Below are 27,953 nucleotides of genomic sequence, written 5' to 3'. Positions count from 1 at the left end.
GTCATAATCATCTGGCCACTCAGTGTTTACTTCCTCTTACACATTTTTCATCCATTATTCTATTTGGTCCTGATACCAATCCTCTGAAGAAGGTAATACCCTTCTGGTTCTGCAGGCAAGGAAACGAGCCCAGAGAGGTTCGGGGGGTCTGCAGGGTCAGAGGAAGAGCTAGCCTCTCGGCTTGTGCCCCGCATTACATATCCCAACACTGGGGCACTTTCCAATCAGCCACTTTGCACTCCACGGGGCTCAGGCCCTGAGAGTTACCTGGATTTTGTATTTTCTTTCCTCCTGGCCAAGCACAGGGGGAGGAGATGGAGGACTGAGGGAGAGGTAACTCCAGAGACCTTTGGGGGAGGAGGGTCAGCAGAGGGCCTGATGAAGATGCTGGAGTCCTAGGAGGGATGAGAGAAAAAAACCAGAGAGAAAAGCCTTCTGCCTTCAGAATTGTCCCTGGAGCCTGTTTAGGCTCAGAGCTAATGGGGGAAGGTGTCTTCTACCTGTTCAGGGCCCTGGAAAGAAAGGTACGTGATACATGTTCCCTAGGAGGCTTGGGAAGAACACCTCCCTCCTCCCCGAGGAAGGAGGCCCTGCCCAGTTGTCATGGCAGTGGCCACATTATGAGGTGGTTCTAGTGACAGGCAGTGGGGTTGGGGTGAGAAGGGACAGAGGTGGGGGGGCAGTGGGGGCAGTGGCAGCCCCATCCCCTGCCTGGGGCATTCTGGCACCGCCACCATCATGGGCAGTGCTTTCCACTGGGAGGCCCGTCGTAGGCAGGTGGCTTTGGTACAGAGGAGGCAGCAGATGCAGCAACAGCAAGAGAAGGTGCATGGGAGGGGTCAGGTTCCTCAGGGTCCTTCCAGGGTTAGGACAGTGAGGGGGAGGGCAGACTGTCTATCATCCTGTGAATGTTGTTTTGCTGGGAATAGGAGGAAAGCAAGGTCCTTTGGTGTTCTCTTGGATAAACTCGTGTGTGTGTGTGTGTGTGTGTGTGTGTGTGTGTGCGCGCGCGCGCGCGCGCGCATTGGCGTGACTCAGCTTTGCTGAGGCCTCGTGGGGGACTGAGGGAACTCAGGCCTGGGTTTTTTTGTTATTGTTGTTGTTTTTTAATATATTTTATTGATTTTTTACAGAGAGGAAGGGAGAGGGATAGAGAGCTAGAAACATCGATGAGAGAGAAACATCAACCAGCTGCCTCCTGCACATCCCCCACTGGGGATGTGCCCGCAACCAATGTACATGCCCTTGACCGGAATCGAACCTGGGACCTTTCAGTCCGCAGACCGACGCTCTATCCAGGGAGCCAAACCAGTCTCTGCAGGCCTGGGAGGTTTTAAAACTGTGTTGTCCAATAGGGTAGCCACCAGTCTGTGTACTATCGAGCCCTTGAAATGTGGCCGGTGAGGCTGAGGAACTGATTTTAAAATTTTATACACATTGAATTCATTTAAATATCAAATTTTAAACAAATACTCAGTTTACATATTGGAAAACTTTGTGTTTGGGACAACTTGGATATGTGAATCTACTTTTTCAATTGGAAATTTGATGAAATCTAAATAGAAATTAATTCTTTTTTCTGAAATGTCCTGTTCCAAATAAGATGTGCTATTTAGTGTAAAATGCATGCTGGGTTTTGAAGACTTAGAACAAAAACAAAAAATAAAAATCTTAAATAATAAAAGGCTAATATGCAAATTGACCAAATGGCGGAATGACCCGGTCGCTATGATGTGCAATGACCACCAGGGGGCAGATGCTCAATGCAGGAGCCCGGCTTATGGCTGGCGAGCGCAGCTGCGGTGTCAGTGGCAGCGCTAAGGATGTCTGGGGAGCGGGCCTAAGCCTCAGTTGGACATCTCCCTAGAGCCGTGGTCGGCAAACTGCGGCTTGTGAGCCACATGAGGCTCTTTGGCCCCTTGAGTGTGGCTCTTCCACAAAATACCAAGGCCTGGGCGAGTCTATTTTGAAGAAGTGGCATTAGAAGAAGTTTAAGTTTAAAAAATTTAGCTCTCAAAAGAAATTTCAATCGTTGTACTGTTGCTATTTGGCTCTGTTGACTAATGAGTTTGCCGACCACTGCCCTAGGGCTCCCAGACATTGAGAGGATGCAGGCCTGGCTGAGGGGGACTCCCCTGCCTCGTGCACGAATCTCGTGCACTGGGTCTCTAGTTATGTAATATTTTCATATTGATTACATATTTGGATGTAAATAAAATATATTATTAAAATTAGTTTCACATGTTTTTTCCTACTCTTTTTCTTAATCCTCACCTGAGGATAATTTTTTCCATTGCTTTTTCAGGGAGAGTGAAAGGGAGGGAACCAGAAGGAGAGAGAGGGAGGGAAAGAGAAACTGATTGCCTCCTGCACACGCCCCAACCGCGGGCAGGGAGTGAACACCCAACCCAGGTATATGCCCTTGACCAGGAATTAAACCCACAACCCTTTGGTGTGCTGATCGATGCTATAACCACTGAACACACCAGCCAGGGTTCTTCTTACTCTTTTTTAAAATATATATATATTTTTTATTGATTTCAGAGAGGAAGGGAGAGGGAGAGAGATAGAAACATCAATGATTAGAGAGAATCATTGATTGACTGCCTCCTGTACGCCTCCTTCTGGGGATCAAGCCCGCAACCTGGGCATGTGCCCTTGACCAGAATTGAACCCTGGACCCTTCAGTCGGCAGGCCGACCTATCCACTGAGCCAAACCGGCTAGGGCTCTTCTTACTCTTTATGTGGCTACTAGAAAGTTTAAAATGACACGTGGCACGTTTTATATTTCTATTGGACAGCGCTGTTTCAAAGCATTTGCACAAAACCATTCTTTATCCTCCTGTACTGCAAACTGTTTTTCAGTGCACAGCTCCCAAGCTAGGAGGGAGGTGCTCAGCCCGATGTTTCTCGGGAGGGGCTGTGCCGGGGGCAGTGTCACAGAGAAACAATGCTCGGGGCTGTGGTGGGTGGAGGAAGACAGCGCATGCTCCAGCCTCAGTCTCCAGCTCCAGGGAGCAGAGGGCCCCTCTCCCTCTGGATCTGCTTGTCTTGCTCCCTGTGATGCCTGGCAGATGGGTGCCCAGGTGGGAGGGAGGAGGCTGTCACTTGCTGGGGTCTTCTTGCCAGGAACGGAAGAAACCCCAAGAGGGGAAATGCCAACCTGAGAAACGAACCCAGCCATCTCAGGAGTCACATCAGGAGCCAGGGCCATCGCAGGTACAATCGCCACCACCTAAGCAACCACAGCCGCCCCCGCCAAAGCCAGCGGAGCAGCCACCGCCCCCGCCCCCGCCGCCGCCGCCACCATCGCCACAGCCACAGCCACAGCCACAGGCACAGCCACAGCCACAGCCTCCACCTCAACCAAGGCAACAAAATGCCCAAGACCCTCTTACTCAGCTCTGTGCCAAGCACACACTCCAGGATTCCCAAAAGCCTGGTCCCCAGCTTGACTCAATGGGGACCCATCAAACTAAAGGACAATCCAACTGCTTTACGGATAAATTCCAAGGAGAGCAGAGAATCCCTCCAGACCCTGGTAAGTGCAAGGAAGTCTCCCTCCCCACCCCCCGCCCGATGGTCCAGAGTCCACGTTTGGTACCCACTGTCCCACCATCCGTGACTCTCCCTGGCACCTGGGGCTTTTCCTTGGGGACCGCTGGCTCCGAGTGTGTTTGCGCCAACCGGGCGCTGCAAGGGAGGCCTCCAACTTCTGCAGAGGATGGCCAAGAAGCTGTCCGCCCTCCCTACGGAGCCCTGTGAGGCCTGGAACAGGGAGTCACAATTCCTAGTTGAGAAATTCAGGGGGGGCTCAGCAGTCTGTGCCCTGCCCCAGGGAGGGGCTGTCACCTGTCTCCCCCCCCCCACCCCGTCACACAGTAAAGAGTCTGTCTGCCGTGTTCTAGCCTCAGAAACTGCCAGATGAGTAACTTGTGCTTTGTTTCATCATCAGATTTCAGCAGACCAGGCCAAGCCTGCCTAGCTAAGTACACCTGGAGGCCACGCTTCACGGTGAGCCAGAAGGAACGTGCAAGGCAGGCAGGAGTGTCTGAGTGTGTGCCTGTGGGCATGTGAGGGTGGGGTCTAGAGAGCTTTCCTGGCAGGGGTGGGGGAGGGGCTGCAATTATTTCAGTCACTTCTAGATAGTCCATTCCCCCTTCCTTACCCCCTAAAAATGTCTAAATAGGGGCCGTTGCTCAGCACTAAGCCTAGTGGAGGGGTTGACAATCTATTTGGAGAGAGAGGACAGGTGCCAGAGAAGCAAAATAAGGGGGCTGTTTTTTAAAAATATATATATTTTATTGATTTTTTACAGAGAGGAAGGGAGAGGGATAGAGAGTTAGAAACATTGATGGGAGAGAAACATCAATCAGTTGCCTCTTGCACACCTCCTACTGGGGATGTGCCCGCAACCAAGGTACCTGCCCTTGACCGGAATCGAACCTGAGACCTTTCAGTCCACAGGCCAATGCTCTATCCACTGAGTAAAACTAGTTAGGGTAAGGGGGCTGTCTTTTTGTGTGTGTGTTTTTGTTTTTAATGTATTTTTATTGATTTCAGAGAGGAAAGAAGAGGGAGAGAGAAATAGAAACATCAATTATGAGAGATAATCATTGGTCGGCTGCCTCCTGCATGCCCCCCACTGGGCATGTGCCCTGACCGGAAATCAAACCCGTGACCTCCTGGTTTATAGGTTGATGCTCAACCACTGAGCCATGCCGGCCAGGCAAGGGGGCCGGTGTAAGCGCTGGCTGGGGTAGAGGCAGTTGGAGCAGGAGGAAGCCGAGACCTGCAGCAAAGTTGTTGGTCTCAGGATCACCACTCCCTAGTCGCATGACTTAACCTCCGAGCCTTAGTTGTCCCCTCCATAAATTAATGACAATACCAGCTCCTGCACAGAGGTTTCATGAGGACTGCATGTGGCAGTGACAAGAGAAGGCACCAAACGCGCTCAGCTTAGAGACTGGCTCATTCCTGGCCCTTTTAGGGTGAGGACTGGGCTGTTACGTTTCACTCCGATTCCTTTGGTCTCAAAAGGCTTAATGCTCTGAAACTAAGAAGCCCGGAAACTGCTCATTGACCTGTTTTGCCTCCGGCCTCTCCTTCATTTCAGTCAATGGATTACATACAGCAGTGGTGATCCAGTGACAGACCCGAGACCCAGCTGGCCATCAGTGAAAAACAGATGAGCAACTCCACCTTCTCACCACCCAGCAACATCTGCACTCCCTTCTGACTCATTCCAGAACAGGAGGCTAGCCCGGAATAAAATGATTTTTTCCTGCAAAGACTTGAAACTGGTCAGCTCTGTAAGACTATGGGGGGAAAGAGAGAGGCAGGAAGACCCATGAGGGGGAAAAGAAAACACCCATGAGGGGATGGAGAGGGTGAGAGAAGAAAGTGGAAAGCAATTGCACGCTTCTCTAGGCAAAGCCAGTGGGAGAACTGGCCTTACACTCCCAAGTCTCCAACTCCACCCTCTTGTTTAAAAAAAAAAAAAGTTTAGTGTTGTGTTTTTTTCAGAGAGAAGAGAGAAACATCAGTGAGAATTGTGGGGAGTCCAGAGCCGATGCATGCATCTGCAAGGTAGATGGTGACAGAGATAACTGGCGCCTTCCTAGACCCCTGGCCAGAGGCGGAAATTCCACACCTCTCATGCCCTCCGCCCTCCCCCCACTAAACAGCTGTATGAAAGAAGTACCTATGCCCCCTTTTTGGCGCGAACTTCCCTGGCCCACCCTCGGACCAGCGAATTTTGCCCAGGAGCGCAAGATTAAAACCTCCCCCTTTTAATCGCCTGGACTCTCTGTGTTTTGTCTCCTGCGTCGCAAACCTCTCAAGAATCACTGAATTGATAAGACTGCTTCCTGTACACCCCCCACTGGGGATTGAGCCGGCAACCTGGGCATGTGCCCTGACCAGGAATCAAACCTGACCTCCTGGTTCACAGGTCATTGCTCAACCACTGAGCCACACAGGCTGGGCTGGCCCTTTTCTTTAGATAGTTCTGTTGGGGCTTCAGGTTTATGACTCACAGGAGCCATCACCCCCTCCTCCTAGCTGATGCTTACTGAGATATGGCCGGGAAGGAGGGATTGCCTCCCACCAGAGCAGGCCTGGGGCAGCAGTAGGAAGAGGTGGCAGGTGGGGAAGGACTGCCCCAGTCCAGTGTCATTCCTGGCCCACAGTGGGCATTCAGCTGTTGAATGATTGATGAGAAGCAAAAATAGAGACCGAGCTCAGCGTGAAGGAGAGCTATAGCCTCAGGACCAGGACACCGGACCCTGGGAAGGGGGAGGGGATTGGCCTCTTCCTTTCTGGGTGTCAGCCTTTCCCAGGAGCAGAGACAGCCAAGGGGCTCCAAAGGCCCAGACGTCCCCCTTCCCACTTCCTAAAGCTGACCCCAGGGTCCTCCAGCCCGGCCCCTTCCCCCGGGGACCAGTGAGGGGGATGCCTGGGTCCTGCTATTGTGGCGACACAGCATCGCCTGTGGTCAGACTGAAGGAGCCTCCTCAGTGCAGTGTTTCTTGAGGGGAGCAGCTTGGGGGGGGCTTAGGGGGACACAGAATAGGACTAAAGTTGGAAGGGGCCTTAGAGATACCCCGTGAGAAAGGGAGAGAGCACGCTCCTAGGGAGCCATCTCTCAGAAGCCAGAAGGCGGGACATGTTACCCGGGGGCTCAGGGCCTGGGTGAGACACCTGACATTCCTGGGACATCAACAACAGGCCGAGATGGGACATATCCACCAGCTCCCTTCCCGCTCACAGGAGACTTCTTTAAACAGTAAGTATAGTTTATTGACTATAATATAAATCCTTTACATTTGGCAACCTACACACAGAAGCAGCTCTAGCCTGGCCTTCCTGGACTCCCCCACCCTTGCCAGCACCGCTTGGACCCCAGTTGCCCAGACATGAACATGTGGAGACAGCACCACCTCCTTCCTTCCTCTTGTCCCCCCAGCCCACCACTCACCAGGCTCTGTCACCAGTCCCCCTCTCGGCGCATCCTCCTCCACGTTCAGCTTTCCCCACCACCCAAGCTCCTCTCTCTGCCTGCCTGATAAAAACCGTAGTCACCTTTAGTGAGCAAATACCATTCCTGCTCGGCTACAGAACACAAACCGCCTCCACTTGGAGCCCAGTGGGACCTGGAGGACCCGGGGCTCAGCTTCATCTGAGTGACAGCAAAGACCAGTCCCTACTGATGTGCTGTCTATACCGTCCATGCCCGAAGGAAAGCAGAGGCCTCTGAGAAGGTGGGCCCTGGTGTGGCAGAGCCCCGCAGCTTGGCCTGCCTATGTCTACTTGCCGAGGCTCAGGGTTATGGGCTCACCACTGGTCAGAAGCTCTCCTTCAATGAATAAATAAAGATCTGTTAAAATGACTCTGGCTTTGTCTGTTGTTTTTTCCAATGGGTGCCAGGTGCCTCCCTCCCCTCCCCTGCTAACTTTAAGTTGCTTCTGCTAGGAAGAGAATAATAAACTGTTCATGGAGGAGAAGCCTGAGCTGCCTTCCCAGGAACCAGAACAGTCTGTAACCAGGAAGGATGCAGAGCCTCGGCCAATCCAGCTGTCAGATGGGCAGGGGACAAGTTCCCAGGAGAGAAGCCGATCATCACCATCACTTTGTCGCACAAACCGAAGCAGGGAGGCCCAGGAGAGCACCCGTGTTCTGTAAAAGACCCCGGAGATGGCACTGCATGCCCCCAAGGCGCTTTCCCATCACTAGGCGGAGAACCGGAACAGAATTCACGTCTTTAAAGCTGGATAAAACGCTTTCTCACAGTCAGGCAGGAGGGAGGCCAGGCCTGAGGAGCTGGGCAACTCAGGTGCTCAGAACAGAAAGGGCAGGGGCCACGCCAGGGACTCCAAGGTTCCTCCAAGGCCTGGGCAGCAGCAGGAAGTGTGGCCTTCCCTCAAGCCAGACCCAGGGCAAGACCTGGTGGCAGCCCCTAGGAGAATCCGGCTTCTGTGCCTGTGGAAATCAGAGGGCTTCCTGTGTGTGTGGGGGGGGTGGGGGGGTGGGTGGAGGGGGAGGGGGTGTATGATAAAGCAGTGCCTTTCCTTCGGCCAAGTCACCATAGTCCATCCTTGGGCACCACGGAGCTGTGAGAGATACAGACCAGGCGGGCAGGTGCCTAGAGTTTGGGGGCAGCAGACAGGTCACGGCAGGTGAGGGACCAGCACGTGGGGCCCTGATGCGTTTTCCCGGCAGTCCACATACTCATAGCTCTGGAAGACTTTCTGCTCTGAATGGCTCAGGCAGATGTAGGTCAAGGTGCCCCTGGAGAGGAAGCAGGCTTTGTTGTTATGTCTGCGAGGAAGAGGAAAGCGCTGGCCGTGGCCTGCTGTCTGGGGACGGGGTGTTGGCTCCCTCAGATCCCACCCTCCCTTTCTTTTCTTTTGTTCCCCACTCTGCTAAGGCGTCTGAGATTGCTGCCTCACCGGTGATAAAACGCTTAGGAGATAAAACGTTTATCTCTGGCTGACACCTAGGAGCAAGGTGGGACCTAGAGTAGGGGCTGGACCTGCTCTTCCTGAGAACTAACAGATTTATGGGGTCACCTTGGATGACTCTCCTCTCACCAGGTGAGGCCGAGGAGAGACTGGAGTCAGAAGTGGGAGTGGGGAGACCAGGGCTCCGAGTTCTACTTACTGGATGTGCAAAAGCACATGGTGGACTTTGATTTTCAGCCAGCTACAGATTTTGCTGGGAGGAGGAGGGGAGAGAAGGGAGAGAGAGAGAGAGAGAAAGAGAGAGAAACATTGGACCATGTTTCACACTGAGTGGCCATCAGAAGGCTTAAAGGCCTGCAAGTCCCATCCTTGCCACCTTCTAGGCCCCTTTCCCTCAGGGCCCCCAAATGCCACTCCACCTGACTAAAGAGTACGTCATCCTCGTTGCAACATCACTCCAATCCCAACCGGCTTGGCCCAGGCACACGCTGGCCCCTCCCTCAGCAGAAAATGACATTCATCCCCAGCAATTCAGGCTAAAGAGCCTCAGGTCACATATTGTAAGGATTAACCAAATGCTCGCCTGTTCCTCTTTCCAATCTAGGTCTACACAGGAGGAGAGGCGGGGGACCCTGAACACTTCCTGGCACCTTGCAGCCTCAGCCGTGAGTACAGGCAAAGACTGGCTGCAGGGTTTCTGCTAAGCAATCAGAAAACCTGGTGGGGATTAAAACCAGGTTTCCAAACAGAAAAGAGGCTGAGGGAGCAGAGACCAAGGGGTACTCACTATGTGTTTTCATCCCAGATCTTGTTGGCTACGGCATAAAACATCTGTCAACCAAATGGCACAGGGTTAGCCCCAACTCCAGCCGTCACCCCCTTCCCACCACCTCACACATCCACACCACTGGGGGCAGGGCTGGCCAGGGAGCGGGAGACACCTGTGTACTGGCCAAAGGGCCGATGTGGAGGAGGAGGCTGTTGGAGACCTGCCCCACCACGACGGACAGGTGCAGAACCTCAATGGTTAGCTGGGTCACAGTGATGGGGTAGTAGTTGCTATTGGAGATGTTCAAGATACTCTGGGGATGAAGACAAGGAAAGGGAGGGGTGAGTGTGGCCATCCTTGGAAAGGAGAAGTCAGTTTCAAAACCCCCAGCCTGACCGAGCCCCACCCCCAATATGGACCTCAGCTGCTGAGGACCAGTGCCAGGAGCCCCTCTTGGGGGCTCTTAATGGTGAGGAGTCACTTTAACTAAAACATTAAGCTGGCTCAGGATCCAGTCCCACCCTGCCCACCCAGGGAGCCTCAGGCACGCCACCCCCATTACTCCCTGTGATTTATTTCTTGGGCCTTGATTCTGACCCTTCACTGTGGAGAGTCCTAATCCTACACAATCTGGGGTTCAGGGTTGCCCCTGCTTCTCTCCAGGTTTCCAACACCCTCTGGGTGCCCAGATCACCACACTGGGCAAGGGCTACAGAGGAGTATTGCTGGGAAGGTGGGGGTCAGAGCCCAGAGGCACAGCACCCACCCACCCACCCACCCACCCACCGTTATGTTGATGTAGACAGCCTCGTCCAAGGCCACAGTGGAGGAGGAATTGAGGCCTGCAGGCTGCGTGTCGATGGACCGGGGAAACAGGAAAAAGATGGTGAGGGAGGAGGTCACCAGGCAGACGAGCACTGCCAGGCACACGGAGAGCTCCCTGCGGGAAGGTAGGACCCAGGGGAGAGGAGTGGAGAAGTCTGAACCTCAAGGAACTCAGACACTCCTCTCCACATCCAAGGCTCCCCTCTGCATCCCGTCCCCCCAGGGTAGCCCCCAGGGTGTGGAGGGCCAGCCTACACTCCGATGTGGCACAGAGCAGGGGGGAGCACAGGACTAGGTGGCACACAGCTGGGCTTCCATTACTAGCTCTCTGTACCCACTGGTCCAGTAACTCTGAGCAACCCTAAGCCTCAGTTTCCTTGTTTGTAAAATGGAGATAACTGTACTTACCTCATAGAATTTGATATCTGCTAATGGATGACAAAGCACCAATCCCAGGCCCTGGCACATAGCTAACGCTCAACAAATGCTAGCTATTACCACTGGAAAAAGCCAGGCCACATGAATTTTGAGAGTTCTGAATATTCAGAACAGGACATCATCTGACATTTAATTTAAAATTGAGATGTGCCTTAAAGAGATAGCACCTTGTAAGTATCTCATGAGCAGCACTGCTAGATTTAGACTCTGGTGTAGTGGTGGGGAGGGCTGGGTGCTGGCTCCCAGACTGAAGCTGAGAACCTTGGGAGGAGACTGCAGTGATCCTGCCAAATAGGTCAGATGATGATCAGGGTCACGACACCCCCAACCCCGGCCTAGAGAAACTCAGGGCTGCCTCTGAGGCTCTGAAGTGTCTCCGAACAGGGAGCAGCTGGTTTTCCATCTCTACTGGGAAGAGAACAAGCATGTCTGAACTGCCACAGTGGGGGAAGCTCTTAGGAAAAGTAACTTCCCCAAACCTACGGCAGCCAGGACCACTCCCTCCCTCCTGGAAGGACTTGCAGAGTCAAGAGGTCCTCTGTCTTCAAAAGGGAGCCATGGCCCAGCCAGTGTGGCTCAGTGGTTGAGCATCAACCCATGAACCAGGAGGTTACAGTTTGATTTCAGTCAGGGCACGTGCCCGGATTGCGGGCTCGATCCCCAGGGTGGGGCGTGCAGGAGGCAGCCAATTAACGATTCTCATCTTTGATGTATCTATCCTTCTCTCCCTCTCCCTTCCTCTCTCTGAAATAAAAACATTAAAAAAAAAAAAAAGCAGTTGAAGAACAAAGCAAACACTAGATGAATTTGTCAAAATGTAATGTTAAAAAAAAAGGGGGGGGGGGCGGGAAGCCATGTTTCTTGGAGGCAATGATGCTCAGAAGGACACCAAGTGGCTTAAGGTAGCTATGCCCTGGGTTTCTGAAATCAGGAAATCCTCAGAAACGCGGCCAGGACATATGAGCCCAGTGAGGCTCAGGCGTTTTGGGGGAGAATCAATGGAGAAAAATCTGGGGGGAGGCAGGACAGGGTAGACAAAGAGGAACAGCCTCAGGGGCGACAGCCTGTGGAGCTGAGAGGTCGGAAGAAGAGCTTACGTGTGCCTGGGCTTCAGCCTCTGGTCCCCATAGGGGATGAGGGCCACCAGCTGCTTCTCTAGTTCTGTAGAGAGAACGAAGTGAGAGGGGGGCCAAGAGGTGTCCATGACAAACGTTTCCTGTGCCAGTCTGCCAGAAGCACCCCTCCACCCCCCAAAGCAGCCAGAAGCATGCCACCTCTGCCCCTCAGCAGAACTGGGAGCGCTGCTCTCTATGGCTGAAGTTTGCCATCGCCAGAGTGAGAGTGAGGTTTTCATAAACAGATGTGAAGAATCTCTGGCATTTCTTCATCAGAGCCCAGCTCCTTCGGAGAAGCCATTTGTAACTTCCTGACTCCGAAGGCACACCGTAGCGAAGGGAGCAGAGAGGCTGGAAACCCCAGGGGCTGGGGAGGACAACCAGGGCAGGAGGGGTTAGCATCTCCCTGGCCAGCCTTACTCTGGGGGACCAAGAGCTGGGAGACCCGACCCCATTCCAGGATAGTCTCAGAGGCACCTGGCCACGGGCCAGCGGACTGCCAAGAGCTTTTCCTGGATTGCAGGCTATTTCCAGAGCCTTGAGCCACTCACCTCGAGGGATCTCCTTCTTGCCCTGGCAGGTGGGACAAGTCACGAAGCTGACACCAGCAGCCCTTTCACAAGGTGCAGAAAAAAACTTGCTGCTACCATGGCCGGCTGAGTCAGGGGGTAGGATCGACCTGTTTTCATCCTCCTGAGAGCCCAGCTGGGAGAACATCTCACCCATTGTTCAGGGGGCTTTTTCACTAATGAGAAAAGAACAAAGCTCAGTGCTAGCTTGTTCGCACTGATGTGGAATGTCAATTTGCTTTTAGGTTCTCAAGATTGGCAAGGAGTCCCACCACCGTTTCAGCAAGTTCAAGCCTAAGCTAGCTAGGGTATGGGAAATGGAGCAGTGACATTGGACTCTCAGGTCAGAAATCTCCATGCATTTCCAACTTCTTTCATTACTGTAGGCAAGCTCAGTCTGCCCACAAAAGGGAAAAGAGGAAGTTATTTCACTTAAAGGGACTTCTGTAAGTGAACAGAAGATCATACTTTTTTCCTGGAAAAGTTGCTGAGCAGGCATTCACTTCAGGGGTAGTAAGTTGGGTAGGGCAGGGGACAGCAGTCAGTCGAGTCCCTTCTTCCTGCAAGATGACTCTAAACAGGATGGCTCTCAAGAGGATCCCAGAGCACCCGGGCAGAAACGCCTGAGGTCTCCCAGCCCCGGGGTGGAAGGAAAGCTTCCATTCCTGAGCCTGGGCAGGTGCAGCCTTTAATAAGGCAGGGATTCTTTGAAATAAGAGAAAGGAGGCTAGACTGGCCACAGGTGAGGCGAAGACCCCTAGCATAGCCTGGAAGGGAGCATAACCCTCTTCCTCACTGCCTTCTGAGGTGGGGTCAGAAAGGATGCCCGGGGGTGGGTAGAAGCAACGTCGGCATCTGTCCTTCACTAGCAAAGGCCAAGGCTAACTCCAGGTTCTTGCCCCCCAACTCAAGAGTGGTGGCAGAATGAGCGGGCAAGGTGAGCCGCACAGCCCTGCCTGGGCCCCCAAAACGGGGGCCTCTCCTGGTTCAAGCCGGAGACCCGGGCTCCTCTCAGCTGCAAGGGATTTGGGATTGCGTCTAGGGGGTAAGAGGGCTTGAAGGGCAGGGTCGTCCAGGAGCCACGGCTGGGGCCGGCCAGGCAACCGGGCCCCTTCAGCAGTCCTGGGGGACCCAGTGCACCGCGGTGGAGGGAGTGCGGAGCGGCGACCTGCCACCCCGAGAGCCAAGCTGCTCCCCGCCCTGCTCCGGGGAGGGCCCCTGGCCGGGCGGGGGTGAGGAGCCGACGGAGAGGCTGGCATTTCATTGAGGAGGTAGCTCACGTCCCACCGGACACCCGCAGAGGCCGTTAGCCGCGAATGCCTGGCCCTTTCCTCCCAGAAAGAAGGGTCCCGTGAGCGCCTTACCCGCGGCTACACGACAGAAACGGCTGCAAGCGGAACAGAAAGTGCGGGAGCCAGGGGCCCGCCCCGGCTTTGACTCGGGGCCTCGGGAAGCTCCGCCCCCGCTCCCGGCAGGGCCCGCCCCTCTGACCCAGCGGCCAGAGATGCTCCTCAGAGGTCAGTCACTCGGACCCGGGCCACAAGGACAGCCAATCCAGGTAGGTTTTTCAAATTACCTTTATTTCACCATTTTTTTCAGCAGTTATGTACAAGTACAATGGAGCGGACGACCGCACCCCAGGGCCCGACAATACGACTCAGAGATCAAGGCAGTCCCGCCCCACATCAACCCCACTGATTACACACAACCTGCCGCTCAGCCTCTATCCAGAAGCCGGATAAAAAACGCTTTAAATAATGAACAGCCTGGCTGGCATGAACCCTGGCTTATTAATTAGCGTTCGAGTTATACTGTATAAACATCATTATGTTAAAGTCATTCATTATAGCACCAACCAGGTTAAATACTATTTTACTATCCTTCCCCTTTTGGGCTGGTGAGATTCTTCTTTAAGTCATTTTCTCGAATATATCTTTTAGTGTTTTTTGGTAACCTCTTTCTTCACCAACTGTACCCCAGACTTGTGAGAATAAACAAGCCACCTTTTCTGTCAGGGAACAGTTTAGACAGAGCCACATTGGACTGCATGGCTTGCAGCTTCTCTGGGGCCGCATCTTGAACCCCAAAAACCAACCCCTCCCTTTGAATTAGCCAATCGTGAAAGACTGTGCGCCTGAGCTCCAGTCAAGAGGGACAGGTTCCATGCGACAGAGATTATAAAGCCAAGCAGACCATCTGCTCATGTGCAGGTGCTTCCAGACCAGGTGTGCGCACCCTTCTGTGTAGAAGTAAAGGTATTTGCTTTGCTGCCTGGCTCCCAAGTATGTTTTGTGTTCTACCAGGACCCACAATTTGGGGGCTTGCCTTATTCCTGACTCTTCTGTAAACAAAGGGATGACCTGCACCCATGGAAGCCAGTTCTTCTCCTCATCCTGGGGCCAAAAACGTTCAGTGTTTGTCCCATCCAAATTTTGCAAAACACCAGCCTCTCTTTTCTGTTCTAGACTCTAGGGCTAGGTACCCTTGAATAGATTTTAAACCTCCAGGAAGTCATCAGGATTTCCTATGCCTCACACATACTCATTTCATTTGCCCACCCTTGAACTTTGCCAAGATTAACACAGGAGCCTGCTTTTCACTTTTCCTGTTTCTAATCTCTCTCCTCCCCCAACTCTACTGTAAATAAAATCTGCCCTGACATAGAAAAAAAGGTAACTGTTAAATTTTCTTTCCCTTTAATATAAGTTTTTATTTTTATTCCTTCTTCTATAGCGGAGGGGGGGGGGGATGTCCGGCCCTCGGGCCGTGTAAGGCCAGAGAAATCATTTGCTCTGGTCCTGCCAAGGCATTAGGGGTGAGTTAATTAAATGTTTGACCAAAGATAGCAGGCTAATTTTTAAGTTGATAATTTTGTATGGCCCGAGAGTGATGTTATAAATGTCCAAATGGCCCTTGGCAGACAAAAGGGTCCCCACCCCTGCTCTATAGGATTAGCAAAATATTTCACACTACCTAATTTTCTCTCCCTTAAATAAAAGAAAAATGTATGTAAAATTACAACAGACACTGCTCAAAAGGTGCTGGTGGTTTAAATAGCACACTCCCCTCTCCTTTCACTGAAGTGTAGAAACCCAGAAGGTAGATATTCTTAAATTCATCAATGGGCTCTTTAAAAAACAACATGCCAATTACTAAGTCTTGCAGGAAATTACTTTCTCTTTGAGAAAGGAAGAGTTAACATTCCTATCATGCTCTGGGTATAATTTTAATACCACATAGCTAAGCCTTGGGATAGGATAGAGAAATTATAAGTAATTCTTGAAAACAACTTTCAGGTTATTTCTTTTCATTCCCTCTCTTTTTTTAAAAAAAATATTTTTATTCATTTCAGAGAAGGAGAGGGAGAGAAACATCAATGATTAGAATCACTGATTGGCTGCCTCCTGCACGCCCCCTACTGGGGATCGAGCCCGGAACCTGGGCATGTGCCCTTGACTGGAATCAAAACTGGGACCCTTCAGTCTGCAGGCAGATACTGTAATTCACTGAGCCAAACCAGCTAGGGCTCAGGATGAATTTCTTTTAAAAACTGACAATTAACATATAACCCCATACAAACATCTGCATTAACCAAGAAAAATACTCAACTTCAATACAAGCAAAAGAAAAATGATATAAGAAGTTCAAGTTATACTCTCCAACGCACTAAAATGGAGAAAGGAGTTTTATCCAAATCAACTGAAAAGCTGTCTTTTTACTACTCATTCAATGTTTAAAGTGAAAATTTATGTCTGGTCTTTGATTTGCTCCAAAAAATAATGTAATACAGGTATTGTCTTGACAATTCAATGATGGGCTCTATTCATATTCATTAGATTAAAAAATAAGCAAGGGCTTCTGCCCCACACCCCAATGACAATAAAGATCATCTCTGAGCAGCAGGCAAAGTTATTTAATACATGGTCACTTCTCAATAGCGGTGGCTGTACCAGTCGTTGTTGTTGACCTGAAGAAGTTCTGTCACAACCTGCAGGATGTTGTAATTGTGTTTCTTCAGCAGCCTCAGGTTCAGCTGCCTGTCACAGAATCCCATTTCAAAGAGATGGGCCATCAGGGCTGCTGTCTGGTCTTCAGAAACTATTGGCTGTGTGGAGTCAAGAAAAGCGGAACATTTTCTGTATATTTACATATTATCTTGCAAGTCATATTAATCTTTCCAGATTTATTAAAAATATTAGGTGGGTAGATGCAAGGGTATGACACTTCTGTCCACCTGATACTAATGGGCCATCTGAGAGGGTAAGAATGGGGAAGGCCCTGTTTTTGGATTAGGTATGGTTTGTCCTTAGAGCCAGGAGGAGATGCTTCAGAGGGGACTTTCAGAAGAAAGTATTCTTTGGCCAGATGAAGCAAAAGATGCAAACTCTGAAAAAAAGGTACTTGTGAGGATGGGACAAGTATAAGCAAGAGATGAGAGTGTTACTGGAAGTTAGTATGGGAAATTTAATTAGATGCAAAAGAGCTGCAGAAAAAACTGCCTGGAAAATTATATCCTAGGACTAGGTGATCTTTTAGGGCTTTTTCTTTTTTAAGAATAGAAGTGATCCAGGTAACAGGGGGCTAACATTCATTTACTCCCTCTTTAGGCAAAATTCTATGGTGGACACAACCTTATTAAATCCTCCTAACACTTAGAATACCCTGACTCTAACCATTTATTTAGTGTTGAGTATCAATTTCCTTATTTATGAAAAAGGAGGTATAGAATACATCCTATTTTGCAGCATTGAAAGGATTAAGGTGAGAAAGTATGTAGATGTGTTGAGCGAATATTCTGCCGTTTCCCTCTACATCTAATTCCACTGTTCCCTTCATCCATCTGTTTTCATTTCAGAATTATCCATCCTTTTTGCCAAGTTAATCCTTCCACATGTACTTTGTATTTCATTAACTATCACGACCTCAGAAATCCTTTTCTATTAATTATCCTCTCTCATCTTGACTATGAATCTCCTTTGCTACTAGCTAGCCCACCTTTAAAAATGTTTCCCTCTGACTTCAGTACCCTAGTTTTTACTTTCGTTTTCCCTTGGTAACCCAGCTATCTTGAAAGTGAGGCATTACTGCACTGTCAAAGTCCTTTCCAACTGTTCACATTTCTCTGCACATTTGAAGCTCTGGCCAGGTCTTCCTCAAGCTCTAGCACAGAACTCTCTCATGTGCCTCCGAGTTCTCAGTTTTCTCTTTGAAGGGGCCCTCCTCCTTTCCATGATCTTTAAAGGCTGCCTCTTGCTTTGCTGTCTTCCTGGAAAATCTGATCCAATCACATGGCTCTTGCTATAACCTGTAAACAAATGACTATCTCCAGGCCAAATCTCTCCCTAAGCCAGGTGTACATTCTCAGCTGCACTCTGGATAACTTTACCTAGATGTGCCTCAAATTCAGCACTACCTAGACTGATCTACTTTTCTTCTCCTCTTGCTCAAATATATTCTTCCTGCATATCCTGTCTTAACGAATGGTACTATTTATTGCCTAAGACGGAAACTTTGGGTTTATCCCTGACTTCTAGCCATTAATCATAGTCTCTAAGTTTTGCCATTTCTCTTCCTCTCCTACACTTCTTTTCCACTTGCACATGGATTCTCAAATGGTTTTCCCAGCTCCACTAGCCTCCACACTAGAGTGACCTTACTATAACAAATCTGATCATGTTATAGACAAATCTGATCAGGTTAATGACTTCCCTAAAACTTCAAACCACTTAATACAGCATTGTGCTTGCACAGCAAAGGTCTTTTCTTATTTTTCTCAGCCTACATTCACCTTCCAGACTCATACTTCCAAGTCCTTTTACTGGTCACTCTCTGTCTACACTGCCCTTCCTGTATCTGTCTCTCCTGGCAAACACTTCCTTTGTCCTTTAGAACTTAGTTCAGGCATCACTGACCAGGAAGCCATTCCTGGCTCCGCCCAGGAGCCCAGCCTAGGCGGAGGTGTTCCATCCGTCAAGAACACCGACAGCACCTGACATTCTACAGTAAATGTCTGTTTACCTCACTTGCTTCCCACTGTCTATGGGCCACACTGGGGCCTTATTCATCTGGTAGCACCGGCGCTCAGCCCTCGGAAGAGCTCCACACAGAGTTCCTCAAAAACATTAGGTGTTTTTCCTTTCCTCCCTTAAGAAACGTGACCAAAGTCATACAGCTAAAAAGTGGCGGAATTGGGTGTTAACGAAAGACTAACCTAAAGCTTATGCTTCCTACAATGCCACGCTACTCTCCAACCCAGATGACATAGTTTTCATTGATGACTTGGGTTTGGTTCATGAAAATAAATCATGCACTGACCTGTGCAGTGACTGGTGGTCCAGCAAACAAGGCCTTGTATGCAGAAGCAGCAACTGACAAAGCCCCCTTCACCAGTCCCCCAGCAATGCTGCTCCCATGGTGGTGGTGCCTGTGGAAGAGAACTCAATTACCTCCTAAAGAACACAAACCGTTATCTTCCTACAAGATAATCTAAGTTCTAATCCTTAAAGGCAAATGAAATTTCCTTGAGGAAAAACAGAAAAGTTGTAAAAAAAAAAAAAAAGAGTAAGTTTTCTCATCGATTCTATAGCTATAAATCTTGGTTTGATGTAGGGCCCAGCTCTACTGCTGCAAGGTATGGGCACTGCAGAGAACACACCACGCTGATTAGCCTGCCAGCTTTCAGTCCCAGCTGAAAATTAATGAGGTCAGGACATTGTGGGGTACTGGCAGTGTCTGCTCAATCACCTCAGAGGAGAACCTCCCAAAGGAAATGTGGATTTTTTTCTGGACACTTGTTGGGAGGAGCCCACCTTGACGATGCTCTGAGATGACTGGGAGCAGAGGGGCAGGTGTGTCTAGTTACTAAGATGCACAGTGGGCTTGACCTTCCTGCCTTCTCCTCTGGTACTAAGGGTGAGTTGTATTGAGGACACTCTTTCTGGTATGGAATGTGAACACTCCTGAACATCAATTTTAACCCTCTGTCAGTGTTGCTCACAAGTTCTAGAAATAAGAACAAGAAGGAATGATGGCTCTCCTTCTCTGCTCTGTGGACTGGCACATGCTCCGAGAAGGCTTAAGCAGAAGCAACACTAGGATATCCACCTGCTTCTGAAGAAGAGACTGCACAAGGTCGTTACCTTGAGTGGTCATAGCTCTTCTGTCTGCTGTTTACAAGTCCTGATGAGCCTCTGGGCTCTAAAAGCAAAAGAGCTATTGGTTAGATGCAGCATCCATAAGTGCCTGGTGTTTCCTACCTCAGAGCAAGGCTATTATTGAGGCAGGTGGCAATCTGATCACAGTGTTTAAAGCCTTTTTTTTTCTTTTAATATTTGGGAAAATTTCCAGGTGGCTTAAGGGATAAGGAGAAACTGTCCAGAATGCATTGCAAGGCGAATGGTTTATTAAATCAGAAAAAGTAATTCTATAATCCTATCATATTAGTTTGTTAGTTCTTTACTACTTTTAGGTTTTGTTTTTTGAGGGAGTAGGAAGTGACTTTTGAGGGTCTACTCAGAACTTCAAGGTGCTATTTTCCTTATTTTGAAGATAAGGAAACAGACCTGCAGGTGTTTTACTAGTAAACCTGCCAAACCACTGAAAGGTCACACAGTGAGGAAACATGGAGCTGGGGCTGGAACCTAGACTGGTTGGGCTCCAAAGCCTGTGTTCTTTCACGTACAGCACACTGCCGACCTCTATGAGGTCTCATTTAATAAATATTAAGCTGGAGAATAGGAAAGGGAGGCACACAGAAAGAGTGAAAGGGCAAATTTCTAAAAACTGCCAAGAATCACAAAGACTGAGTGCCTATTTATACCTGGTTTCCATTAGAAAAGAACATAGAAAAAGAAATAAAGCTCAGGCGGGTCATTACCTCCTCTGATCTGATCAGGGACTGAAGAAATTTCTGGTATGGTGACTGGTAAATCCACTCCTGGGGAGCCATGAAGCTGTGCACAAGGAGGGCTCCTTCAGAAAGACACAACATTGGAAGAAAGTTGAAAAGGCACCTGTGGTAACGGTGGGGAAACAGTGCACAAAGCACAGCAGTGCCAAATTCTCTACAGAAGCTTCACATTTCTGATCCAGATCACACGTCTGAATTTAGGGATCAGCTGAGAAGGGCTCATTCTCCTTCTGGTCTTCCTCTTCAGACACAGTCAAGCTAGAAAGACTGGCTTCAGTTTAGTCACTTCCCCCTATATCAACTGGTGCTGATAAAGGGAAATGTCTAGCTCCCTGGGAGAATGGTTTATAGTCCAGGCTCTACCATTTCCCATCCTATGAGAGAGCAATGACACAGGTAGAACCCAGTAGAGAATTAAAATAACTTCTCTGGTTTCATATTATACTCTTTTCTTAATAAAGTTCCTAATTATACTCTGTTGGGTTAATATGAGAATTAGTTTCTGCTGCCTTTGCCCATGAGTCAATAGAACAGGGAGAGAAGGTCCAGGCATGTTTGCGTTTAAAAACTGGCTCTCAATGATCAAAACATAAGTAGATAGATGATACTCAGATAGTTAAGGTTAACTAAAACAGGTATTTCTTTGAATCCAGAATCCACAAATACTGGGAAGTACAACTTTTATTCATCTAAATTCAGACTTTGCTATGGGAAATAGTCTCTTCCTATGCACGCACACGCACGCACACACACACACACACACAAAACAGGTTTTGAGATTAAGTTGATTCCTCTCTCTTTATTCCACCTTTGAAGAACAGCCCCATTGAGGGGTGTGTGGATGGTACCTGGGCAGCCGTGGTGGAGGGCCCACCACCTCTGGGGTGAGGGGCACTGTATCCAGAGTCTGTGAGGTCATGAGGATGTCATTGATGGTGTACCCCTGCGGCTGGTTCTCCCCTCCAGGGGGTGTTTCCCCAGCCTCGACTGGTTCCTGCCCAGCCTCAATCCCAGGCTCGCCTTCAGCCACTCGCTCCAGGCCTGGCTGTGAGAGGGCAGAGCTGTACATGGAGTCCCCCAGGGGGCGGCTGGTGTCAAAGCATTCAGGCAGGATGATGATGTAATCCTCTGAAGAAGCAGAGGACTGACTCTGAACTTCATCTTTAAACTCATCCTCCTCATCCTCTTCTTCTTCCTCCACAATAGCTTCTTCCTCAGAGATATGGACCATCTCCTCTCTCTCATCTCCAAGTGGTCCCTCTTCAGGTGAGGCAAATTTCACTGAAGGATGAAAACAACCAATTTTAAGGCATAAGCTAAAAGCAGCCCTGGAGCTACCCTTACCTGGTAGCCTTGTGGGTCAGGAGCTACAGTTATAAAAGCCAGAGGAGAGGGATGACCCAAGGGAAGGGTTGTTGCTGGAACCATATCATGGCCATGTTCTAAGTTTGAAGCCTAAGCAAAGCTGAATAAAACTGAAGCTCACAAAAACAAGGTAGGCAGAAACATCCAGAACTCAGCTCTATGATTCTTAATATATATATTTTTTTACTGATTATTTTTACAGAGAGGAAGGGAGAGGGATAGAGTTAGAAACATGATGAGAGAGAAACTTCAATCAGCTGCTTCCTGCACACCTCCTACTTGGGATGTGCCCGCAACCAAGGTACATGCCCTTGACCAGAATCGAACCTGGGACCTTTTAGTCCGCAGGCTGACGCTCTCCACTGAGCCAAACCGGTTAGGGCAGCTCTATGATTCTTAAAACTAGGAGGCCCCATTCCTTTTCCTTTTCATGTAATGTTTAATATACTGAGACGGGGCAAAGCAAAATTGATATGCCAGTTTTCAGTGCTATAAAAAGAGAAAATGTTAGGTGGTGAGTGTTGTAGGACTATATGCCTACTTTCCTCCTCCTTTTTGAAGAGTAATGAGTAGTCATGGTAGAAAATTGGCAAAACCTGGCTGAGGAAAAAAAAAAGAGTACCTATAATCCTAGAGATAACTACTGCAAACATTTTTTTTTTAACTTTAGGAAGGGAGAGGGAGAGAGAGAAAAACATGAATGTGAGAGTAAGACACCCATTGGTTGCCTCTTGCACACCCTTTACCAGAGATCAAGCCTGAAATCCAGGCATGTGCCCTGACCGGGAATTGAACTGGCAACCTTTCTGTGCATGGAACAATGCCCAACCAACTGAGCCACACTGGCTAAGGCACTACAGTGAACATTTTGATGGTAAGTTCTTCCAGATTTTTAAGTTATGCATTTATGCACAAGCGTGTGTGTGCAAGTATTTTAAACAAGAGTAAAACAAATAATACTTAAAAGTTATAGGTCAAATTTCATTATAATAAACAAGAGATTTTACCATATTATTTTAATGCACTAGAATTTGAATTTTTGGATAGTTCTTGAAATATGAAGTACTGAAAACTAAAACCATTTCCCCTAAGAACAGGAACGAGATAGGGATGCCCAATTTTTTTTTTTTTAATATATTTTATTGATCTTTTTACAGAGAGGAAGAGAGAGGGATAGAGAGCTAGAAACATCGATGAGAGAAACACTGACCAGCTGCCTCCTGCACACCTCCTACTTGGGATGTGCCCGCAACCAAGGTACATGCCCTTGACCAGAATCGAACCTGGGACCTTTTAGTCCGCAGGCTGACGCTCTCCACTGAGCCAAACCGGTTAGGGCAGCTCTATGATTCTTAAAACTAGGAGGCCCCATTCCTTTTCCTTTTCATGTAATGTTTAATATACTGAGACGGGTCAAAGCAAAATTGATATGCCAGTTTTTAGTGCTATAAAAAGAGAAAATGTTAGGTGGTGAGTGTTGTAGGACTATATGCCTACTTTCCTCCTCCTTTTTGAAGAGTAATGAGTAGTCATGGTAGAAAATTGGCAAAACCTGGCTGAGGAAAAAAAAAAGAGTACCTATAATCCTAGAGATAACTACTGCAAACATTTTTTTTTTAACTTTAGGAAGGGAGAGGGAGAGAGAGAAAAACATGAATGTGAGAGTAAGACACCCATTGGTTGCCTCTTGCACACCCTTTACCAGAGATCAAGCCTGAAATCCAGGCATGTGCCCTGACCGGGAATTGAACTGGCAACCTTTCTGTGCATGGAACAATGCCCAACCAACTGAGCCACACTGGCTAAGGCGCTACAGTGAACATTTTGATGGTAAGTTCTTCCAGATTTTTAAGTTATGCATTTATGCACAAGCGTGTGTGTGCAAGTATTTTAAACAAGAGTAAAACAAATAATACTTAAAAGTTATGGGTCAAATTTCATTATAATAAATAAGAGATTTTACCATATTATTTTAATGCACTAGAATTTGAATTTTTGGATAGTTCTTGAAATATGAAGTACTGAAAACTAAAACCATTTCCCCTAAGAACAGGAACGAGATAGGGATGCCCATTTTTTTTTTTTTTAATATATTTTATTGATCTTTTTACAGAGAGGAAGAGAGAGGGATAGAGAGCTAGAAACATCGATGAGAGAGAAACACTGACCAGCTGCCTCCTGCACACCCCCCACTGGGGATGTGCCCGCAACCAAGGTACATGCCCTTGACCGGAATCGAACCTGCGACCCTTGAGTCCGCAGGCCGACGCTCTATCCACTGAGCCAAACCAGTTTCGGCAGGGATGCCCATTTTCACCACTCTTGTTTGACATAGTACTAGAAGTACTAGCCATAGAGATCAGACAAGAAGAAATAAAAGGCATCCAAATTGGAAAAGATGAAATATACAGTACTGGTTCTACCTATCTGATATCTAGAAATTTCTGTTATAGTGAAATTTATTATAGCAGAATTTAAACTGGAGAAACTTAGTTCGGCACGCCTGCTTCAGCCCACTATTTCCTGGACTGCTGCCCTTGGAGAAAAGAGACAATTCAGCTGCCAAATGGGGGTTTCTGCTAGGGAGCTCTGTCAGTTTACAGGAAGACTCCTTCCTGCAGAATCCAGGCAGCACAACTAGCTGCTGTTCCTCTGTGGCATGCACCTGTAATTCTGCCCTGGGAAAGTATAGACATGAGTTAGGGTGGCTGCTTTGCTCCTGAAGCTAATTAAAAAGGCCAGGTACAATATGCAGAGTTGAAAGAAACGTGATCCGAATTCTAACAAAGATCACCTTGCCTCCATTCTCAGTGAAGAAGAGCACTTCTACCTATTCAGGTCTGACAATCACAATTCAGACACCACCTCCTGTGGGGGGGAATTCAGGACACTCACTGTGCAGAGACTTCTGTCTGCAAGGTGGGTTGTGATCTGGGGCAGCATCCAAGGTAAGGGATCGGATTACAGTCTCACACACGAACTGGGTCCCACTCAGGTCATCTTCTGCCTCCTCCACTGAAGTAATATTCTCAGCCCTCCTCTTCACCGATGCCGTGGAATCTGAAAGACGAAATATGCATGAACCTTGTCTACACTTGGTGTTTAAAGTGTTAAGAACCTTTCTCCAGTCATGTACCCATGCTTGATACTACACCAAGGAATGGATGCTATGCCATGTCAACGTGAGGAGACTTAATATGAGATACTACAGAAAAGCCATTTATAAGCTAAGGTAGGATTAGCTGGGAGAAAGGGGTATCTATAAAAATGGTGTGGTATGAAAGGGGAGGATGGAAATACTTTACAAATGTTTAACCCCTTACCAGAGAGAGCTTTAAGTCCCGCCCCTTCACTCTCTTCCTGTATCTGCCCCAAGCCTGGCTTCTCTATTAAAGGGCTGTCATGTGGCAGAGGAGACATGCAGGGAGTCATATCTGGAGAAGGAAGACAGGAGAACCATCAACCAAGAAAAAGCATCACATCATCAATAGTCAAGTGTCCAGAAGCAGCAGCTCATTGGCTTCTTGCTTCCTACAGGACTAATATAAACTCAGGCACGCTTCAAGACCTGTTGTAAAGAATTTCTCTAGACTATTAGGTACGTAAGTGTCTCAGACAGATGAATCAATGCAGGAAGGATCATAAGCAGTTGTCTGGTCCAGAAGGCAATGTCAAAGACAGAATCATGAATGTAAAGGAACAAAGGGACACAAACATCTAGAGAAAAATGGAGATGAGGATCCCTTTATGGTGGGGAGGCCTTATACAAACTTGTATTGTACGGAGTTCACTTATTACCCCCTTTACCTAGCTTCCTTTATGCCTGTTAATAAAATAAACAAGGTGGATTTTATGACAGTCTTACCCACAGGGGTGTTGTGGGGCACTCTCTCCAACTCTTGGACAATGTTTATATCCAACAGCTCAAAGGACAGCAGATCCTGGGGAAAAAATAGGCAATGTTAGGCAGTACACACTGGAGTAATGTTTTGTCTTCACAGGATTTGCAAGGCCATTGAGCTCCGCATCATCCTAGATTGAACTCTGTTCAAATTCATGCCCCACCTCAGCCAAGTGAAAACAAGGAAGAAGAGTTAAATGGAAACTAGATATTCAAATAACCAAATAGTAGAAAATAGAGAAAATGCAGTGCGGATGAAGGAGAACCCATATGAAGAGGCAACTAAAGGGAAGTTGTGGTAAAGCACAAGATTGAGTTCCCAATTCAAAAAGCAAGCATTTAGTTTAGAAACTCGCTTCTATAGATCTTGCCATTCAGTGCATCTGACTGAATCATGGTGGGCATATCTCTAACTTTCTGGGCATCATCTATGCTATACCACCTTCTCTTCAACAAGTTAAGAACTCTTTCCCCAGTGCTTTCTGTCCCTTGCCCCTCAAAGTGCTCAATCTTCCACCTGGGCAGTTAAAAGGTCCACAGATGGGATGTAGAGCTCCCTCTCGCTGGCAACATTTTTTGTCTTCTGTGGGATGTAGGTTCCTGTCCCTTCTGTCTGTTCAGTTGCCCCAAGCTGAATTTCTTCTTTAGCCAGAAGAAAAGTTTCCTATAGAGAAAAACCATTGGGACACATTTTAGGCCTTTCAACAGAACTCAACAAGGCAAGCTGACCAACACCGCAGCACCTTATAGAAAACGTGCAAAAACAGTACAGAGTTCACTTATTTCCCCCTTTACCTAGCTCCTATAATGACAACAACTTAGATTAACCATAGTAACAACCGTCAAAACCAGGACATTAACATTGGGTAACTAAATTTCAACAGTAAACACTCTAAAAAAGTGCCCATCTAATACAGGGAAATTGCCTAAAAAAATTGCACCAAGTAACAACTAGGGCAAGACTTCATTAGTATTTAGGGGACACACACAAGGGACACCCAGGAGAGATGAATGTTAAGGAGCAAATCCATCAGTCCAGCAGTTCCACAGGCCGGCCAGGCAGTCCTACTTTCCCTAGTGTAGCAAAGAGGCTGGCAATGCATCATTACGAAGACACAGAAACACCGAGGAGCACCTGCACCAGATCCTAAGGATACACAAACCAAGCGCCCCCCCCCCCCCCCCCCGAGTACTATGGCCAATATAAGTGTATCCATGTTTTGGGGGGTTAGGGGGAAGCCAACCTTTCCAGATTTCTGAAAGAACAACAAGCTATGAGTGGGCTCTTTTAGCTGGTCACCTCTTCCAGTGCTCACCTCTTGCTGGCAGGTGAGATCACCAGTTTTGCTTGAGTTAATCATGCTCTTTTCAATGTTCTCAGAGCTTTCTGTGGAGCAGAGAGGATCTACTATGATACTGCACCAGACCCGAGGTCCAAACTGCTGGCCTTTGTGAGAAAGCCGCCAGTGGGAAGTGTATGTTCCCTCCAGGGCTGGGGCAATGAACTCCACAGACACAATTCCCATGTGGCCAGCCTTGAGGCAGGGGACCAAAACATCCTTCTTTTCTGTCGAAGCCATAGTTAGGTTTCCCCACATGAACTTGAGCTGAAATGAACAGTGACAAGAGAAAGAAAGCAAGTTTGTTAGCTGAGCACTCTGTCACTTCAAGTCACTTCATCTTCACATTTCTGTGGGAAAAATACCTTTGTATCTGTACTCCACTTTACATTTCCTGTATTTTTCATCCTCCAGTGTTTGATAAACTTGGTTCCTGGCTGAAGGTGAGTCCCATCAGGCAAATTCTCATCCACAAACGCTGCACTGAGGGTTGGCATAACTGGGGCACAGGGCTGCAAAGGGAGCCTGAACAGAAATTCAGATAGTCACCAGCTGTTGGATGCGACGGCTTCTGAATATCCAACACTGTAGTTTGAGGCTCTGACTCTTGAGGATGCATTAATGCATTTTACTTATAAGTAATACTAATAACATTTTTTAACAAACAGAAGACAAATCTGACTCCTGAACTAAAAAGCTATGATGAGGATCTGTAAATAAAACAACTGAAGAGTCAGACTTAAAATATTTGCTCTTTTTGCTTCAAATCCAGACTGCCTCCAATGAAAAGAGTTCCCACCACCAGTTCTGAACCTTAGTGGTTTCTATCTTTCTGAAGAAGGCAACAAAGGAAGTGTCAAAAATAACTACCAGACCACCCTTTTTAAGAACGTTCAGATCAGAGAATGGGAAATTTAAGAGTTTGGGTGTTAGGAGCTACCAATAAATATGAGAGATGTTGGCTGGCTGAAGTTCTAGTCTTAGAGGGCTGGACCTCCAGACTTGGCTCCCACCCTGCCCTGGGCTTACATTAGGGTGTTGGACTGCAGTAGGCTCTCAGGTCGGCCCAAGGGACACTTGGGGCTCTGGAGTCCATGGATGGAATTCCACAGATGAATCTTCCTGCGGAGTTTAAGCTGCTTTTTAAGTTCCTTGACCTCTGCTTTACGCTGTTTCTTCTCAGCTCGCAACCTTTGCTTTTCTGCTTTAAGAAAATTCTTGTCAACCTGCTTCTGGAGCCTGTGGGACAATAAATGATA

At 48.3% G+C, this 27,953-nt stretch overlaps 3 protein-coding genes across 8 annotated transcripts in view; 1 reads left to right on the top strand and 2 right to left on the bottom strand.

The window, feature by feature from the left end:
• Nucleotides 1-659: 659 nt before the first annotated feature.
• CCDC200 (coiled-coil domain containing 200) lies at nt 660-5,797 on the top strand. 4 transcript variants are annotated; one of them, XM_028157206.2, is made up of 4 exons: nt 660-825; nt 3,131-3,542; nt 3,957-4,015; nt 5,528-5,797. In XM_028157206.2, the coding sequence occupies exons 1-4, from the start codon at nt 739-741 to the stop codon at nt 5,795-5,797; spliced, it is 828 nt and encodes a 275-aa protein (XP_028013007.2). In that variant the 5' UTR covers nt 660-738. The 4 variants fall into 4 exon arrangements, with proteins under 4 accessions (XP_028013007.2, XP_028013008.2, XP_054565419.1 ...); XM_028157207.2 differs by having other exon boundaries at nt 2,867-3,542; XM_054709444.1 differs by lacking the exon at nt 5,528-5,797 and adding an exon at nt 5,118-5,294 and having other exon boundaries at nt 2,867-3,542.
• A 2,248-nt stretch (nt 5,798-8,045) lies between these two features.
• On the bottom strand, nt 8,046-13,599 carry TMEM106A (transmembrane protein 106A). Its single transcript, XM_054709447.1, has 8 exons — nt 13,544-13,599; nt 12,162-12,355; nt 11,593-11,656; nt 10,019-10,172; nt 9,405-9,545; nt 9,251-9,294; nt 8,663-8,716; nt 8,046-8,290 (listed from the first exon to the last, which is right to left on the bottom strand). Exons 2-8 carry the CDS (start codon nt 12,334-12,336, stop codon nt 8,170-8,172), a joined length of 753 nt encoding a protein of 250 aa, XP_054565422.1. The 5' UTR covers nt 12,337-12,355; nt 13,544-13,599; the 3' UTR covers nt 8,046-8,169.
• A 139-nt stretch (nt 13,600-13,738) lies between these two features.
• NBR1 (NBR1 autophagy cargo receptor) overlaps nt 13,739-27,953 on the bottom strand; it is a 31,966-nt gene continuing 17,751 nt past the window's right edge. For 2 of the 3 annotated variants that reach the window (XM_008149308.3, XM_028157201.2), the window contains exons 10-21: nt 27,724-27,933; nt 27,060-27,219; nt 26,671-26,961; nt 25,872-26,018; nt 25,319-25,394; nt 24,777-24,887; nt 24,349-24,513; nt 20,937-21,369; nt 20,056-20,150; nt 19,319-19,376; nt 18,495-18,603; nt 13,739-16,284 (exon numbers count right to left, since the gene is read on the bottom strand). In XM_008149308.3, the coding sequence (XP_008147530.2) occupies nt 16,111-16,284; nt 18,495-18,603; nt 19,319-19,376; nt 20,056-20,150; nt 20,937-21,369; nt 24,349-24,513; nt 24,777-24,887; nt 25,319-25,394; nt 25,872-26,018; nt 26,671-26,961; nt 27,060-27,219; nt 27,724-27,933 (2,029 nt within the window). In that variant the 3' untranslated portion in view covers nt 13,739-16,110. The remainder of the gene's footprint in view (nt 16,285-18,494; nt 18,604-19,318; nt 19,377-20,055; nt 20,151-20,936; nt 21,370-24,348; nt 24,514-24,776; nt 24,888-25,318; nt 25,395-25,871; nt 26,019-26,670; nt 26,962-27,059; nt 27,220-27,723; nt 27,934-27,953) is intronic. The other variant, XM_054709485.1, reaches the window with a different exon arrangement.

The sequence above is a fragment of the Eptesicus fuscus genome, chromosome 20 (assembly GCF_027574615.1).
Source record: "Eptesicus fuscus isolate TK198812 chromosome 20, DD_ASM_mEF_20220401, whole genome shotgun sequence".
NCBI classification, from domain to species: Eukaryota; Metazoa; Chordata; class Mammalia; order Chiroptera; family Vespertilionidae; genus Eptesicus; species Eptesicus fuscus.
The sequence above is the reverse complement of the archived record's forward strand: the minus strand, read 5'-3'. Positions and strand labels throughout refer to the sequence as shown.